The following is a 17,388-nucleotide window of genomic DNA, read 5'->3' as shown; positions in this document are numbered from 1 at the left end:
ATTCAGCTCTGTTTGACAATAAATTGCTCTGGTCTGCAATAATTAATATTCTTATTAATCATCTTCTTACTAGTTACTATGGCCATTGAGGCCTCTTTCTATGATTGTTTAGTTTTCTCTTACCTGTAACCATAGTAATGAGTTGGCACCAGGGAAATAAGTCATATATTGCTTTATTTCCTAAAATCTCTCTCTGCTTTTCTGATTCTTCCTTTCTCTGCCTTCCCATCCTGGCAGGTGGTTTACTTCACAGCCACGTTCCCCTTTATCATGCTCCTCGTGCTGTTGATCCGAGGGGTCACGCTGCCAGGGGCAGCAGAAGGGATCAAGTTCTACCTGTACCCAGACATCACTCGCCTGGCAGACCCTCAGGTGAGTCACATGACTGCTGTGGTGGGTGTAGCTGCCTTTATCAATGAGTGACCTTACATGTGGCCCCTAACTACTTTTATAACATAAACGTGGAGGCTGCAAATATCCATTGCGCACAAAGCAGTCAGTGCCTGTGATGCATTTAGTGTTGGCCAGTCAGCCACATAGGTTAGAAAAATTCTGGCCCCTGGTACCACAGAAGTTGGACAGCACTGACTTGTATCATAAATGTGTAACAGGAGCGCCCTCTGGTGGTCTGTCTGTGCTGGGTTTAGACTAAATGACAAATGATTTAATTATACAAGAAGCATCTTCTGGTTCTGATGCTCAATGTGACAAACTCATGATATTATCAATGAACAACTGTGGTATTACCTATCTCTTGTCTCTCAGCTCTCTTGGCTAGAGTTCTACTCATTTTTATAACCTGCAGTTTGTACTATAGTTATTTAACGCTATCTTTGCCCAAAATGTACTTGTCTTGCTTAGGGTAGTGGAGCATGAGTCACATGGGACTCCTCTTCTGAGCTGGACCCTCACTAAGTGGAGGAGGAAGGGAGAGGGCATTGTGAAATTACACTTCTCTGCTGCTGTAAAGAAGTTGATAGAATTCCAGAGGTTCTTGAACATATTACAAAAGGTTTATTGTCAAACACAACAGGGTTAACAGATATTGGTCATCAATATCTCACTTAGGTAACTTAGATACAGTACTGGGGCCTAGCAACATATGTTGCACACCCCAACCCCCCCACACAGACCATTTTGTCCCAGCAATGGACTAAAGAACAAATCACAGTATTAATATATGAAATAGTACAAAAATATAAACAGTGCCACTCTTCTGGTAGCCTCTCCTGAGGACTACCGGGGTAACAATGGTCACTGTAGAGAGAAAAACAAGTAGCAGTTGTAATTTACTGCATATCTATTTTAATAAGGCAATCAGTTACTTGCAGCTTATTTACAGCCATGGGTCTCTTTTCCTTTGGATCATCCAGGGACTGATCTTGGGTGTCCCTGTTAAAGATAACCCAGGCACAAAGATTGGCTGTGCAACAATTACTATAATAGTACAAAATATCTGGATCAGGATGAGGTAATAAGTCAACCTATATACACCCCATCTTATAACACCCTACCTCCAGTGTTCATAGGATTACTACACACATGAAAGGGGAATATGTAAAGGGGACCTGCCCCGCTGCTTAGGTAAATGTTGAGGTGCTGTGGATGCTCAAGGGAACCCAACGGGGTGAAACTAAAGGAGACACTGATTGCCCCGAGGGAGCTCAGTAACATATTAAGTAGGCTGTCCAGATGCAAACATCCTTACTAGAATCTAGATCAAAGGGGGAATAATGGACGCTAACTGTCCTCTAGCAAGTCCAGCAATAAACAATGATTTTGGATGCAAACTGTCCATTAGGGAGTCCAGAACAACTATTTACAAGTCCTCAAGGGAACCCACTATCATAAAAGTCTCAAACTCTTAGGCTAGTGAGTGCATATCAGATTTGTAGGGTACCAGATGCAAACTGTCCCCTTAATGAATCCAGTCCCAATTGGGTTCCTCTAAACATAGTCCCCCAGGAGCCACTGCAGGGAGTCACTTTTTAACACCACATTTATCTTCATAGGAGATGTAGTATTTGGGGTGAGGCTTATCTATCCTTCCCCCATCAGGAAGCAGCACACTGATGCTAAAGTGTTTCTCTTTGGAGTACTTCCCACAACTCTTGACATAGTGCTTTAGAATGGTTCGGCCAAACCACCACTCTCCAACGATGTCACATAAGAAGTTTAGGTCTCTCTCCCTCTTTTTGGCATTTGGATGGAATAAACCCTGAGGTCCAACAGCCTCTCTTCTACATACCTCCCCATAGATCCACTCCTCCAGATGCTTTTCCACCACATCATATACCCATTCAGGAGCATAAGGCATGTAGAAGCCCCAAAGCTCATGCACCCTGAAGTCGATTATACGCTGCATTCTGGAGACTTTGCGGAAGACTTTTCGATTAGCTCTACCTGGAAGAACCCAGAAGGCATTATCGTCCATGCTGGTGCATCTTGGGAGTGCAAGGGTTTTTTCCTGATAGATGCTGATTTTGGATGGAGGATTTTCGGTTGAGAGTGTGTCATAATCCTCCCGTTTGAGAGCAGGTTCAGGGGTGGACACCTTACTGTCCTTAGTAGCCCAGCTTCTCAGTGAAGATGGTGCAGGAGTCTGAGGAGATTTTGTAGAGGAGCATCTACGACCTCTTCTATGTTTGATTGCCCTTTTCTTAGCCAGACTCATAGCAGATGCCTCCCCCCCAGTGGGAACTTCACAGGGGACAGATAACTGGCTTGTGGCTGAGAGAGGTAATGGAGATGTGTAAAACCTAGAGCTAGAAGGCTCTGTGGGCAGCTCTGCAGGTGCCACTGGGGGAAAAGCCTTCGGATTTGCAGCTGCAGTTGTCCCTGAGGACAGTGACATACCCTCCATGGCTGAAACCAAATGTGGCTTTAGCTCAGAGTCTTTTTGCCCCATAATACCACAAAAGGGACCATTCCAAAATTCACGTAGACAGTGTGGGCATTTAGGTGAACAGTCATTCAGGTCCCTGATGAGTTCAACACACTTGCTACAATAAGGCACAATGGACTTTTTGACTCCCACTTCAGCTTTCTCGCTGATATTTCCAGCCCGGACATACCTCAGGCCAGAGTCTTTACTGTCTGGGGTTATTGTGTCTTGCAAGTAGAACTGGGACATTCCCACTGGGATATCTACCTTCTCCCATCCAACATCTGCCATGATTATTCTCTCCAGTGGAAATGGTCAGGGCCAGGATTCTTTACTAGACCTTGTAGACACCAAGATCCCAAGACACATCCACCTGGGTCAGAAGATGGATTCCAAAGAGGAAGTACCACCCTTTTCCAATTGCTGTCTCAAAGTTAACAGGAAGTGGTCACTATCTCTAGATACAGTACTGGGACCTAGCAACTAGGGGATTTCCAACTTGTAGGGGATTTCCAACTTGTAGGGGATTTCCAGCCATCAGGATTGTTAACCCTATGGGTCCCTACAGTAATCTCACATTTCACTTTCTGTCTCCTGTTTCCTCAAGGTGTGGATTGATGCTGGGACCCAGATTTTCTTCTCTTATGCCATCTGTTTGGGAGCCATGACCTCTTTGGGCAGCTACAACAAGTACAAGTACAACTGTTACAGGTAAATCGGGGTTGGACGGGGGGGGAGTGGTTTGGGTTTTGGTTTTGTCCATTAACACTGCTCGTGACATGTGTGTGACTTAGGGACTGTATGCTGCTGGGATGCCTCAACAGTGGTACCAGTTTTGTGTCTGGCTTCGCAATTTTTTCCGTCCTGGGCTTCATGGCACAAGAGCAAGGGGTGGACATTGCAGATGTGGCAGAGTCAGGTACTGTATGATGGTGCTGCTGGGGTTGGGACTGTCACCCACAGCCACGTGACAAGCTTCTAACCTGGGAGTCCAGCCTTTGGTAGCTGTAACTATAACCTGGGACTTTGCAATACATGAAAATAAAAGTCCCCATGTCACTTGTTAGGGCAAAACATTGCTGCTCCCTCTGGGTAGGACAGTACAGGTAACTGCTCAGCAGCCTGACTAGAGTTCTCTTGAACCAGTTAATAATTCTATTACAGGTATGGGATCCTTTATCCAGAAACCCGTTAGTAATAACAAAACAGTACCTTGTAATTGATCCCAACTAAGATATAAATAATCCTTATTGGAGGCAAAACAATCCTGTTGGGTTAAACTAATGTTTTATTGATTTTATAGTAGACTTAGGGTATGGAGATCCAAATTACGGATCCTTATCTGGAATACCCTTGGTCCCGAGCATTCTGGATTAGGGGTCCTATACCTGTATTATTCTATATGTTCTTTAGTCATATGTTATATACTAAAACGTATATCTGAAACAACTGCGCCACCTGCTGTTCAATTTGCCCAAAGAAAGACTTGTGATGTTTAGAACTGACCAGAAAAATGCCAGATGAGTCTTCTCTGCTCAATAAAATTTTTTGTGCAGATCGACATCAGAAACATAGCTTTCTGCCATCTGTGTCCTACTGGCCAAAATGTATAGCCCGTGACACTGTTGTTTCCAATTTGTTATATAACCATTGTAGAAACTGCTAATATCTTAACGACCAGAAAACCCCCCCCAGATTTGATGTAACTTACAAAAGTGGTTAAAAGAGTGACAGGAGCTATTTTACATGAATTTGTTTAGAGGTTTTGTTAAGGGGAGCAGCTCTATATATTTCCATAGGTAAAATATTACATCTGTTCTTTGTGCATCTTATGCAACAACATGAGTTCATTCATGTGGGCTTATGTAGAAATGGTGCATAAACACTATCTGAACTTCTAGATACAAGTATAAATTTATCTTTTTACACAGACATACCTGATTCTACAGATTGATAGGAACCCACGATAATTGTACAAACTATTTCCTAACTCCCCTTAGGCTCACAGTGTAATGCAACCACACCCTTACCTTGTTGCAATTGTGAAATTATGGATTCTGGGACCTGAAGTCCCTCAGCTTTCCAGAGAATCTGTCCACCACCCTTTATGGAAAGCAAAGGGGTTGCAAGTCCCAGAATCCATCACTTCACAAAGGAACACGTTTAGGGAGGGGTTCCATTACACTAAGAGCCTAAGAAGGTAAAACTTGAGCCTTTCAATTTGTAGAATCAGGTATGTTTTTTAACATGAATGAAACCAACAAGACCAAGAAGACTGTAGATTTGTTAAATAAAGTTCTCCAGCAAGCATTCTAGCATTTCATGACACTGTGTCCTTTAAAGGGATGATGAAAACTAGCATTTATGTTACATACGTTACAGTGACCCCTAGTGGCTGAATTGTCATTCAGGGTCAGACTGGGGCAGGGGTCAGGAACCTTTTGGCTGAGTGAGCCATAAACACTGCATATTTTAAAATGTAATTCCGTGAGAGCCATACAATGGCCGACGGGATTTCCGCTGCCTGTGGAGGAAGATGTGGCTTCAGGCCCATTCGAGAGCGGATGCTGCAGGGCAAGGTAGGGTGGGTGTCATCTTTAGCTGTTTGATATGGCTTGTTAGTGGTATAACTAGAGGGCTACCTAGCACAGTGGCTTCTCTTTGTAGCCCCAACAGAGACATATTGGCCACATTTTATTTTCAATTCAAGCGTGAACTGTCACAGGTTTCTGCTCCAATGTCCCTTTCAGTTCCCTGGGCCCTGGTTCAAGTGCAACCTGGTAAGGATGCTGGATTCGGAGGAGGGCGTGGCCTGCGCTCAGCGGATAGAAGACGTGTTCTAAGGCTTAGAACACGTCTTCTATCCGCCGATCGCAGGCCACACCCCCGTTATTTTTTTATTAAAGATTTGGCAGCGAGCCAGATGCAGCCATCAAAAGAGCCACATCTGGCTCCCGAGCCATAGGTTCCCTACCCCTGGACTGGGGTCCCCCCCCAAGGGACCCCTGCCATGGTTTTCTTGTGTTTCTTAAAAAAGTAATTCCTGGATATATTGTAACCCCCGTTCCCCTCACATTGTTTCCACTGAGAAAAAAAAAAATACTTAACCCCTGTATTACAGCAAGTATTAAAACAAACACAGCAAGAGATTTCCGTTTTTACACTGAAAATATAATCAGCTGGACAGAACAGCGCCTCCTGCTATTCAGTTTTACAGACTGGCTAGTAAGAGAGAAGAGGAAAGTCTTGAGAAATGATGTTGTTCAGCAGAGTAGAGTCTGATATTTCTCTGGTCAGTTCTGAGCAGAACACTTTCCTCTTCTGACTAAAGTAATCTGCTAAAATGAACAGCAGGTGGCGATGTTGTTTAAAAAAAATGTATTATATTAGCAATATAAAACTGGTTACAAATATTCCCTTTATTATAGTTTCTGATTCATTTTAATTTAGCTATAAGGGTCACTTATTGCATTTCTTTGGAAATCAAATTCACCGTATTGGAGCATATTTTTGGTTTAAAGTACCACTATATCCCCAGCACTGATTTCCATTATGGATCTGTATATCCCTGCTGTGTAGACTTTCAGCTTCTGTGCTTTTTCGCTGCCCGTACCCAATAGCATTAGACAGGCCCTGGGTGGTTAGGCCAGCCCCTACTGGCATCTTCTTATGGTATAATGTAAGACCTGCATAGAAAATAAGGGTAAAATAAGCAACACAAGAAAGATAACACAAACTGAAAATAGAAAATGAAAACATAGGGGTCCAATAAAAACCCTTCAAGTGCTATAAATGATAAAATCTATGGTGCAGGGGAAGACATGCCAGCGTGCCAGGGCTATATAATTTAAACTTCATCTTTTCCACAATGCGAGTTTACGTTAAAGACGCAGGACAGCAAAACCAAAGTGCTCCACCACTTAACATAAACAGAGTAAAAAAACTGTCATTTATTATACCTATGTCAGTACACTTGGCCAAAGCTCTCAATGTGGAGCCCACTTGTTTTGGGGTAACAGAGAAACTCCTGCTTGTCCTTATTTACAGAATAATTCTCATTGAAAGAACAGCTCTGTACCCATAGGAGCTCTGTACCCATAGCAGCTCTGTACCCATAGCAGCTCTGTACCCATGGCAGCTCTGTACCCATAGGAGCTCTGTACCCATAGCAGCTCTGTACCCATAGCAGCTCTGTACCCATAGCAGCTCTGTACCCATAGCAGCTCTGTACCCATAGCAGCTCTGTACCCATAGGAGCTCTGTACCCATAGCAGCTCTGTACCCATAGCAGCTCTGTACCCATAGCGGGGGTAGAGTTTGGATTCGTACCTTGGGGCAACAGATAGGAGCCTGGCTTGTTGTTTTTTGGCTGGGGAAATGGCTTGAAGTCTCAGGTCTTATAGTAACCCAGTCTGCCTCAGCGGCTTGGCTCAAATATGTCTCACTAAAAATGTCTGTATTATAGAAAATACCCCCAACAAACTTTAGAATTTATTTGCCTTTTGTCTTTATTTAATCATTGGAATTCTCAGTGACTACTAATATCCTTGTTATGTACAATAGAGGGTAGTCGGGGGTAGGGTAACTGTGGAATACCCACAAAGTGGTCATGTTTCAGGCAGAAAGTCCCTGATTTCCTGACCATATGGGTGGTACCCTGTGTGGGTACCCGGGTTGCATTGCTCCACCTCACCGAATTAAGTTATTTTTTTCCCCCAGACCTGGTTGATCCCCCTCTGGAGTGATGTGTTTTCTGGATTTGTGGGTTGGGTTAAAGGTTCAAGTAATCTGTCCGATTTCAGGTCAGATGTTGGTCAGGCAGGCCTGTCGTTAGTGCCCATACACAGGCCAATAAGCTGCCGAATTGGTCTAAGGCAGGGATCCCCAACCTTTTATACCCGTGAGCCACATTCAAATAGAAAAAGTGTTGGGGAGCAACACAAGCATAAAAATTGTGCCAATAAGAGCAATAATTGGCTATTAAATAGCCCCTATGCGGACTGGCAGCCTACAGAAGACTGTATTTGGAATTATATTGGGTTTTTATCCAACCAAAACTTGCCCCCAAGTCAGGAATTTAAAAGTAACTCCCTGGTTTGGGGGCACTGGGAGCAACATCCAAGGGGTTGGGGAGCAACATGTTGCCCCTGAGCCACTGGTTGGGGATCACTGGTCTAAGGGATCGATATCAGCAGCTAGAATTGACCTGTGTATGGCCACCTTTAAATAGGGAATAATGCAATTACTGCACTTAGGGAGATACTGTCTTATCTCTATAGCATTGCTTATTATGGCACAAGTTAGACGGCTTAGATCTCAGTGGACGAGAAAGGGAGAGGCAGAATTTAATTTGTTCATTTGTGCATAACTGTACTAATTCCAGAACTTCCATCTCTCTAGGTCCTGGCTTGGCTTTCATTGCTTACCCCAAGGCAGTGTCCATGATGCCTCTGCCCTCCTTTTGGGCCATCCTATTCTTTATTATGCTTCTGCTGCTTGGACTGGATAGCCAGGTTAGTAACTTCAGTGCAAACAGGAGGACCCATAGCATGAAGCTTCTCTATCTCTTCTCCTCTCCAGCTAATATTTTACTCCCATGTACCCCACTCAATGGTGTGGATTAAAACACTTGTTTTTGTTTATATAGCTGTAAAAACTATTGTTCTCATGTGTCTCATCTGGCCATACACGCTACAATTAAGATTGTTTCCGTGACCATTGGTCATAGGAAATATCATTCGGCCACTCTACTAACGTGAAGAGCTGAATCGTCAGATTTGCAGATAAAAATAAAGCAATTCTTTACCCCTATCTGTCAATTCAACATTAACATTGCGATGTTCGTGTACCTTCAAAGGCGCCCGATCAAAATTTTCAGTCCTGCCCGATCAACAAGGCGACCAATATCCAAGGCTTTTACCAATATTGGTTGCCTTGTCTCCCACTATACATGCACTGATTATCGTACAAAATAATATTGGTGCGTGTATGGCCACCTTTAGATCAGGGGGTGAGATTGGGGGTCCTATTGCCATTCAGTACAGTATTCTGGAATACAGCTACTCTTTTTGTTTTTATGTGTTATTATCAGGCATTAAATGAACATGGCATCTTTATAAATAGCCCCCTAAATAATGAATACTGGTTAAGTCAAGCTGAAGTTGTATTTGTACTGTAAATGCCAGTGTCTTATTCCATTCCAATGACTCGCTCCTGCCATTATCACCATTCAGTGACCACTAGATTTTTTTCCCTCCCCAGTTTGTTGAAGTTGAAGGACAGATCACATCTCTAGTTGATCTGTATCCGTCCTTCCTACGGAAGGGTTACCGGCGAGAAATCTTCATCGCTGTAGTGTGTTTCCTCAGCTATCTCCTGGGGTTAACCATGGTTACTGAAGTAAGTATTCCTGCAGCTGGTCTCTTCTTGCTCTGTGTTTGTGCCGCTGTATCTGCCATAGGGGCACTCTTTGGCCGTTAGACAAGTGCCTCTATTTAGTTAAAAAAACAATATTAAAACAATGGACACATGAAAAGAAGTGCCAAAGATATTGGTAGTACTCAACATCCCAACCCATATAGTATAAACATACATAGATATAACTCTCCAATTATGCGTTGATCCTGGGTTGCTTTCATTCTGAGACAGAAATGTCTTCCTAGAGTTTCCAAACTCAGTTGCTAGCATCGGGGGGAAGTAGGGGAAGAGCTCAATTAGGAGCCAAACTTAGCTGCCATGGCTCATAGACATCATTGTCCTCTTGTCCTAATGTGAGAATCATTGCTGACTTCCATGAGGAGGTTCTGTGCTTTGGTCACTGTGTCACCTGCCAAGGTCTAAGGGAACATCAAATGAACGTATCTAGTCTGAAAATTACAAAAAATCCTAGGGAAATGCAAAGTTCAGGCAGCAAATAGCCTTATAGAGAAACAAGCAAGGGTCAATAACTATGCAACAGACAGGAGATCAGAAACAGGGTTCAAGGGGCAAGAGCTAACGGAGGAATTAGGTGCTTTTATTTTGAAGGTGGGACTAGATTGCCAGGGTTGCATGGATTTCCCAGATGCTAAATAGGAAGCAGACAGACACTAGCACCCTGGCTCTGTAGCACTTCACAAGGTGGATTGAGTTGTTGGTAATGGAAAAAGGGATCAACTCATAAGTAGAAAGTAGAAGAGATATGTGCCTAGTTAGGCTACTTAGATTTTCCTATCCAAGAGGAAACTCGAGGACTAATTCCGAATGCCTGAATCAGTCGTACTAGCAGATACATTCAATAGCTTCATGAAGGGGTTGGATGGCTTTTTAGCAAGTGAGGGAATACAGGGTTATGGAACATAGCTCTTAGTACAAGTTGATATGGGGACTGGTCCGATTACCGTTTTAGGGTCAGTAAGGGATTTTTTACCCCCTCAGACTAGTAGTTAGGGAGGTTTCATATAGATATAAAGGTTGAACTTGATGGACGTGCATGTTTTTTCTATTATGTTACTATGTATGTAATTCAGATCAGGCTCATGATTAATTTACCCTTATAATGCTCTCATTATTATTGATCTCATTGTCTTACAACCAGCAAGAGGCACGTGTAGCATATATTTCAGTCTGTAAATGAGGGTGTAGTCAAAATCAAAGTACATTTGGAGCTTTGCACTCTTCTTTCCTAACCATTACCATTCTCCTTTTATCAGGGTGGCATGTATGTGTTCCAACTCTTCGACTACTATGCAGCTAGTGGTGTTTGCCTCCTGTGGGTTGCATTCTTTGAATGTGTTGCTGTAGCCTGGGTTTATGGTAAGTATGCTGTTACACAGTTTAGTCCTTCCAGGAGAACACCAGCTGTGGATAACACAGATCTTTGGCATCACGGAGGAAGAAGGAAACGCTGGCTTAATCTCTTATCCCATTCTGCTTTGCTTTTAGGCGCTGATAAGTTTTATGATAATATAGAAGATATGATTGGATATAAACCAGGGCCATGGATGAAGTGGAGCTGGACTGTGATCACTCCTCTACTCTGCGTGGTAAGTTGGATCTCCACTCCTGAAGTAGGGGCTTGGCCTAACAACTGGTCAAAAGGTTTTTACATTGCAGCTAATTTCAATGGGCAGTATAAAGCAGGTTGAATGAGCTCGTGCTTTATGAGTGGTGTTTGCAAGTCCAAAGAGATAGTGGGGAAATGATTGGTTCTTTAGATCTTCTAGTCAGATCCAAACCTTCTCCCGTCTCATAACAAGAAAGAAAACAGAGCCAGAACAAGAAGTACTGGTGGCTCTTGGTCCCACTCCTGCTTGCTACCTTCCTCTCATTTGCCCATCCACCGCAAAGGCTAAACCCCCATTGTGGCCTATTCTCATCAGGAAAATTATCTTTGACGAAAGCTTGTTATTAAAATGCTGTTATTTTAGTGCCACAGATTTCTTACTGAAGTCACTAAAATCAGATTTTTCCAATTTGACCCTATACCCTTCTTCTTTTCTAGGCCTGCTTTATATTCTCATTAGCCAAGTATACCCCACTCACCTACAACAAGTATTACGTTTATCCAGACTGGGCTATCGGGCTGGGCTGGGTCCTTGCATTGTCCTCTATGATCTGCATCCCCTTGGTCGTGGTGTTCCACATTGTCCGTTCTGATGGCTCTCTCATCGAGGTAAGTATTGTGTTGGATTTTGGTAGATATCAAGCTTAAAATTTATATTTTCAGTTAATAAATATTAAGATATCTCAACCTATTATTGTTATTTCCAGAGGATCAAAGCTGTTACAGCTCCCAGAGAAGTAAACCGCTGGGCCAAGGACTCAGAGGCAGCTGCTCCAATCTGCACAAATGGAGGCTTCCAAAAGCCAACGCATGTTATTGTGGAGACCATGATGTGACCAAGTGCCCAAGGTCCCCCAGTCTAGGGAGGGACAGTTGTGTTCTAAGCTGTTTACTAACCCTTCTTAGATCAAGGATGTCCAATGTGAGGCCCTTTAAATGTTGTTGGACTCCCCTTACCCTTGGGGTGTAGGGAGCAGTATTCCAACATCAACTGGAGGGCCACACGTTGCCATCCCTGCCTTAGATACAGGTTTATGAAGATCTCGATTTGCACTAGAATTTGATTTTTTTTGGCTCTTGTAGAGTATATTGTGTTTTATATATATATATATGTGTGTCTATATGTGTATATATATATATTTTATAGCGAGTGCCTGATCTCTGTGTGCAGAGAAAGATTCTCATATCACAACAGTTTTAAACATGTTTATATAATATATATCATTACACAGTAGTTTTATGTGCAGCTGGAGTCTACCTCCCGTTAGGTTTTAAATTCTACAGAGGCAGCATGGCCCCTTTAAGGTAAAACATCTGGAAAGAAGTTTTATCCTGGTCAAGAATATAGCTAATTATTTGAAAGGCTTCAGTGTCTATGGGGGGGGGGGGAGTGTCAGTGATCAGCAAGCAGGTACATACATAGTCCGTTGTCCCAGGCCAGTGCGCTCCTAGAGCATACTGAGCATGTGCAGTGCCATGGATACTCAAAACATGAAGAAAAAAAAAATCAGAAGATAGGGAGCTGCTACTCAGACCTTTCCTGCCCAAACCCTCCCCCCCATGGTATATCTTCCACCTCACAGTGAGATACAGGTATGGGATCCCTTATCCGGAAACCCATTATCCAGAAAGCTCCGAGTTACAAAAAGCCTGTCTCCCATAGACTCCATTTTGATCAAATAATTCAGAATTATATAACTTATTTCCTTTTTCTCTGTAATAATAAAACAGTACCTTGTAATTGATCCCAACTAAGATATAATTACCCCTTATTGGGGGCAGAACAGCCCTATTGGGTTTATTTAATGGTTAAATGATTCCCTTTTCTCTGTAATAATAAAACAGTACCTGTACTTGATCCCAACTAAGATATAATTACCCCTTATTGGGGCAGAACAGCCCTATTGGGTTTATTTAATGGTTAAATGATTCCCTTTTCTCTGTAATAATAAAACAGTACCTGTACTTGATCCCAACTAAGATATAATTACCCCTTATTGGGGGCAGAACAGCCCTATTGGGTTTATTTAATGGTTAAATGATTCCCTTTTCTCTGTAATAATAAAACAGTACCTGTACTTGATCCCAACTAAGATATAATTACCCCTTATTGGGGCAGAACAGCCCTATTGGGTTTATTTAATGGTTAAATGATTCCCTTTTCTCTGTAATAATAAAACAGTACCTGTACTTGATCCCAACTAAGATATAATTACCCCTTATTGGGGGCAGAACAGCCCTATTGGGTTTATTTAATGGTTAAATGATTCCCTTTTCTCTGTAATAATAAAACAGTACATTGTACTTGATCCCAACTAAGATATAATTACCCCTTATTGGGGCAGAACAGTCCTATTGGGTTTATTTAATGGTTAAATGATTCCCTTTTCTCTGTAATAATAAAACAGTACCTGTACTTGATCCCAACTAAGATATAATTACCCCTTATTGGGGCAGAACAGCCCTATTGGGTTTATTTAATGGTTAAATGATTCCCTTTTCTCTGTAATAATAAAACAGTACCTGTACTTGATCCCAACTAAGATATAATTACCCCTTATTGGGGGCAGAACAGCCCTATTGGGTTTATTTAATGGTTAAATGATTCCCTTTTCTCTGTAATAATAAAACAGTACCTGTACTTGATCCCAACTAAGATATAATTACCCCTTATTGGGGCAGAACAGCCCTATTGGGTTTATTTCATGGTTAAATGATTCCCTTTTCTCTGTAATAATAAAACAGTACCTGTACTTGATCCCAACTAAGATATAATTACCTCTTAGTGGATGCAAAACAATCCTATTGGGTTTAATAAATGTTTTATTGATTTTTTTGTAGACTTTAGGTATGGAGATCCAAATTACAGAAAGACCCCTTATCCGGAATACTCTTGGTCCCAAGCATTCTGGATAACGGGTCCTATACCTGTATTATACATTGCAGAGGGATCATTCTCTAAAATGTGCGCAGCAGAGCAATAGCTATTTTTTGAAAATATTTTTTACCCTGGATTCCATCGTGGTTTTCTTTTTTTAAAAAAAAAAAATAGAATTCGGTAAATATCCCCACACCACAGATACTAATAATTTATAGTTATATAAATGCTGGGGACAGAGTTTGTACAGGAGGAATCCGTTCCGTTATCATCTGGCTTCCAAGAAGCCAGTAACGTTCCAATATTGGTTTTAAAAAATTAAAAACAAAAAAAAATAAAAGTTTTTCAATTTCAGGGATTTCATTTTTTTGCATTTTAACAAAAGAGCTTCCTATATACAACTTTTACATTCAGATAACTGCATTCACTTCTGGTCCAGCTGCATCATGTGACTGTGAGAATCCAGACCTTACAGTGAAAGCCCCTGGCATTATAGAAAGGTGGGTTTAAAAATTCCTCCATAATCAGTGTAAATGACAAAAGTGTTCACTAAAGGGCTCAGAAATCCTACATTTATTTGTATTGAGAGTTTATATTTCATTTAAAGTCAATGGAGTGGTGTAAATCCCCTGAGAAATGAGAGAACTGCTTTCACAAGGGTAATTCTTCTACCATGTTTGCTGCCACATCTACAGAGTAGTAGAAACATATCCTGTTAATAAGGTGGGAGTGTAACCTTCTGAATGTGCCGCTTCTGCCGATGGTAATTATGGTAACTTACTGTATGAATTTGGGGGAATATTGTGTTTGTATAATATGCACTATTTTATGGGAAGTTTCCCTTTATTGTTTGTTTGCTGAAAATAAGGCTGATGCCACACCATGGGGCACATTTACTAATCCACGAACGTCTGAAAAGCGTCCGAATGCGGTTTTTTCGTAATGATCCGTATTTTGCGACTTTTTCGCGAATTGTCGCAAATTTTTCAATCGCTCAATACGAAAAAGTCGCGACAATTCGTGAAAGTCGTAATGGCTATGAAAAAGTTGCGACAATTCACAAAAGTCATAATCGCTATGAAAAAGTTGCGACAATTCCCGAAAATCATATTGGCTATGAAAAAGTCGCGACAATTCACGAAAATCATATTGGCTATGAAAAAGTCGTGACAATTCCCGAAAGTCATAATGGCTACAAAAAAGTTGCGACAATTCACGAAATTTGCAATGGCTATGAAAAAGTCGCGATAATTCGCGCAAGTCGTAACGGTTACGAAAAAGTCGCAACAATTTACGAAAAAGTTGTAACGGCGACGAAAAAAATCGCAAAAAATACGAAAAAGTCGCCAAATGTTCGTTTTCCAATCCGAATTTTTCTCATTCGGATTCGTGGATTAGTAAATCAGCCCCTATGTGTATGGCGTATATTTTCGGCAAGCTGAAAAACCGTCAGTTTGCCGAAAATATGTGCCATACGCTCCTACCTGTGCCTGCACCCAGATGAATTGAATACGCTTGGGTGCAGGCACATGTAGCCGATATCCGCATAAAAATGCGGGACTTTGCATTCTCTCTCGTTTTTATGTGGATTTCGGCTACTGCACCACGAGCGCATTCCGTTCATTCGGGTGCAGGCACAGGTAGGAGCAAGTGGGGTATAATATATACAAAATATGCCATATGCATGGTGTGATGGTGTGGCATTAGCCTAAGGCCACACCATGCGTATGACGTATATTTTCGGGAAGCTGAAAAACGATTGCCAAAAACATACCCCATACGCCCTATTTGCTCCTACCTGTGCCTGCACCCAAATGAATGGAATACGCTCGGGTGCAGGCACATGTAGCAGAAATCCGCATGTAGCCGAAATCATTTGGTTTTAAAGTTCTTAAAAAGATTTATTTTTTTATTTCTCTAAAATTAGAATATTCAGTTCAGTTTTGGGCTGCATTTCTTTTAATGTATTTGTTATTTGCCCAACTACAAAATGTATAGGTTCTGTGCACCCCTATTGAGTTGGAATTCAGCTCTAGATGTGACTTAAGGATAAATATATTAGGGGGCAGTCTGTGTGTAGCATTGCTGTGGGATAGATAGTAGCCAAGTTCTTGGGAAGCTCTCTAGGGAACTAGGAGGAAGCATCCTGCACTGGAGGTACCGTAAGGAAAATGTAGCTAATGATAGGGCTGCTGTTTGGTAAAGTGGCCCCATACGTGGCATTTATACTGGCGTCAAATTTGTTCTTTAAACAGAATTACCATTAAACACTTAAGAGGAATTCAGGAGCCCAACTCTACTGTAACAGCACCAGGACTGAAGGTTGCCCCTCCCAGAGTTAGCCATTTGGTTAAACGTTGGCCACAGCACCATAGATTTCTTCTTGCCTCTTAACCCACAGTTGTAGAAACACTGGATAGCCATGACTGGTAACCCTTTATTTCTTACTTTTCCTTCAATGGTTTCACAAATGCCTGTAGAATACTGACGGAGGGAAATGCCATGCAGGGAGAAGTGCCCCTTTGATTGGGACAGAAATATATTGAGTATATACTGCCTGTAATAAAGGACATTGCACCAAGGACAGTGGGCTCTGACTTCCAATGGAGAGTTTAATTCAATCAAGTTTTTATGGCATGAAAAATATTTGTCCTTTGTAAATTGTAAAAAAATCTTATTTTAAGTGAAATTATTCCCTTTTATAATGACTTTATGCCTTATCTTCCCTTTTGGGTTGGGTATGGACAATCTGTGTACCTTTAGATGCCATAGAACTGTAATTCCCAGCATCCCCGGACAGTGATTGAATGTCGGAAATGCTGGGTAGGTCCTGGCAGGCCACAGGGTAACGGACCTTGCTGCAAACAGTGCACGAGACATTCCTTTGAGTAAATTGTACATTTATACAAGAGTATGGCATCCTGGGACTTTCCATCAGAGGTCTTCTCTATAGGCTTCAACAAACTACTACACCTAGTGGTCAAAGAGAGATGTTCCTCTGTTGGAAACTATACAGAGTGTCTTTACTAAGATGAGCAATATGGCAGCCTCTATTTGCACAAGCAAGTATGTTCCATGCACACAAAGCTATGGCCTCAATATTGTTAACCAAAACCTGAATTCGCTTTTGAGTATTTTCTAAAGAATTCTCTTTTTACTCTATTTGACTTTGATAAGCAATTTTTTAGACATTTTATGAGAATTCCTTTACCTGTTGCTTCCTATGTCTTCTACTGTTATAAGAGCAAGGGGGCGCCCTTTGGGTTATAACTATACATGTGAGACTTGGAAGACTAATCTGATGAACGACTGTTTTATGATGGGAATAGTCCGACGACCGACATCAATCAGTCTTCTGACACCCCTGCCTGTCCTTGGACCAGCAGAAACTACTCGATGAAGCAGCAAACTCCCAGCCTGAGTGGGCACTCACAAAAGCTGCAGAGGGCCCAGGCTTATTTTCTATCAGAGTGTGTGTTGCCACTCAGCTGCCATACTGTAACCTTAGGTGCTTTTGTAATCAACTTCCATAATAAAGTTTAATTGAAAAAACATTTCCAGTGCATCTCATTATTTCTGGGC

The 17,388-nt window shown here is 41.8% G+C and overlaps 1 protein-coding gene and 1 long non-coding RNA gene across 2 annotated transcripts in view; both read left to right on the top strand.

The window, feature by feature from the left end:
* The window catches only part of slc6a6 (solute carrier family 6 member 6), a 33,975-nt gene extending 21,389 nt beyond the window's left edge, over positions 1-12,586 (top strand). The window contains exons 6-14 of the mRNA XM_018093689.2: positions 238-372; positions 3,492-3,595; positions 3,679-3,803; positions 8,285-8,397; positions 9,146-9,283; positions 10,576-10,678; positions 10,808-10,908; positions 11,367-11,537; positions 11,636-12,586. Coding sequence (XP_017949178.2) covers positions 238-372; positions 3,492-3,595; positions 3,679-3,803; positions 8,285-8,397; positions 9,146-9,283; positions 10,576-10,678; positions 10,808-10,908; positions 11,367-11,537; positions 11,636-11,764 — 1,119 coding nt within the window. The 3' untranslated portion in view covers positions 11,765-12,586. The remainder of the gene's footprint in view (positions 1-237; positions 373-3,491; positions 3,596-3,678; positions 3,804-8,284; positions 8,398-9,145; positions 9,284-10,575; positions 10,679-10,807; positions 10,909-11,366; positions 11,538-11,635) is intronic.
* Positions 12,587-13,802: 1,216 nt separating this feature from the next.
* LOC116410470 lies at positions 13,803-17,360 on the top strand. Its single transcript, XR_004222437.1, has 2 exons — positions 13,803-14,306; positions 16,062-17,360. It is a non-coding gene; the product is annotated as an uncharacterized LOC116410470 (long non-coding RNA).
* The last annotated feature ends 28 nt before the right edge of the window (positions 17,361-17,388 follow it).

The sequence above is a fragment of the Xenopus tropicalis genome, chromosome 4, assembly GCF_000004195.4.
Source record: "Xenopus tropicalis strain Nigerian chromosome 4, UCB_Xtro_10.0, whole genome shotgun sequence".
NCBI lineage: Eukaryota > Metazoa > Chordata > Amphibia > Anura > Pipidae > Xenopus > Xenopus tropicalis.
This window is presented reverse-complemented; position numbering and strand designations above follow the sequence as displayed.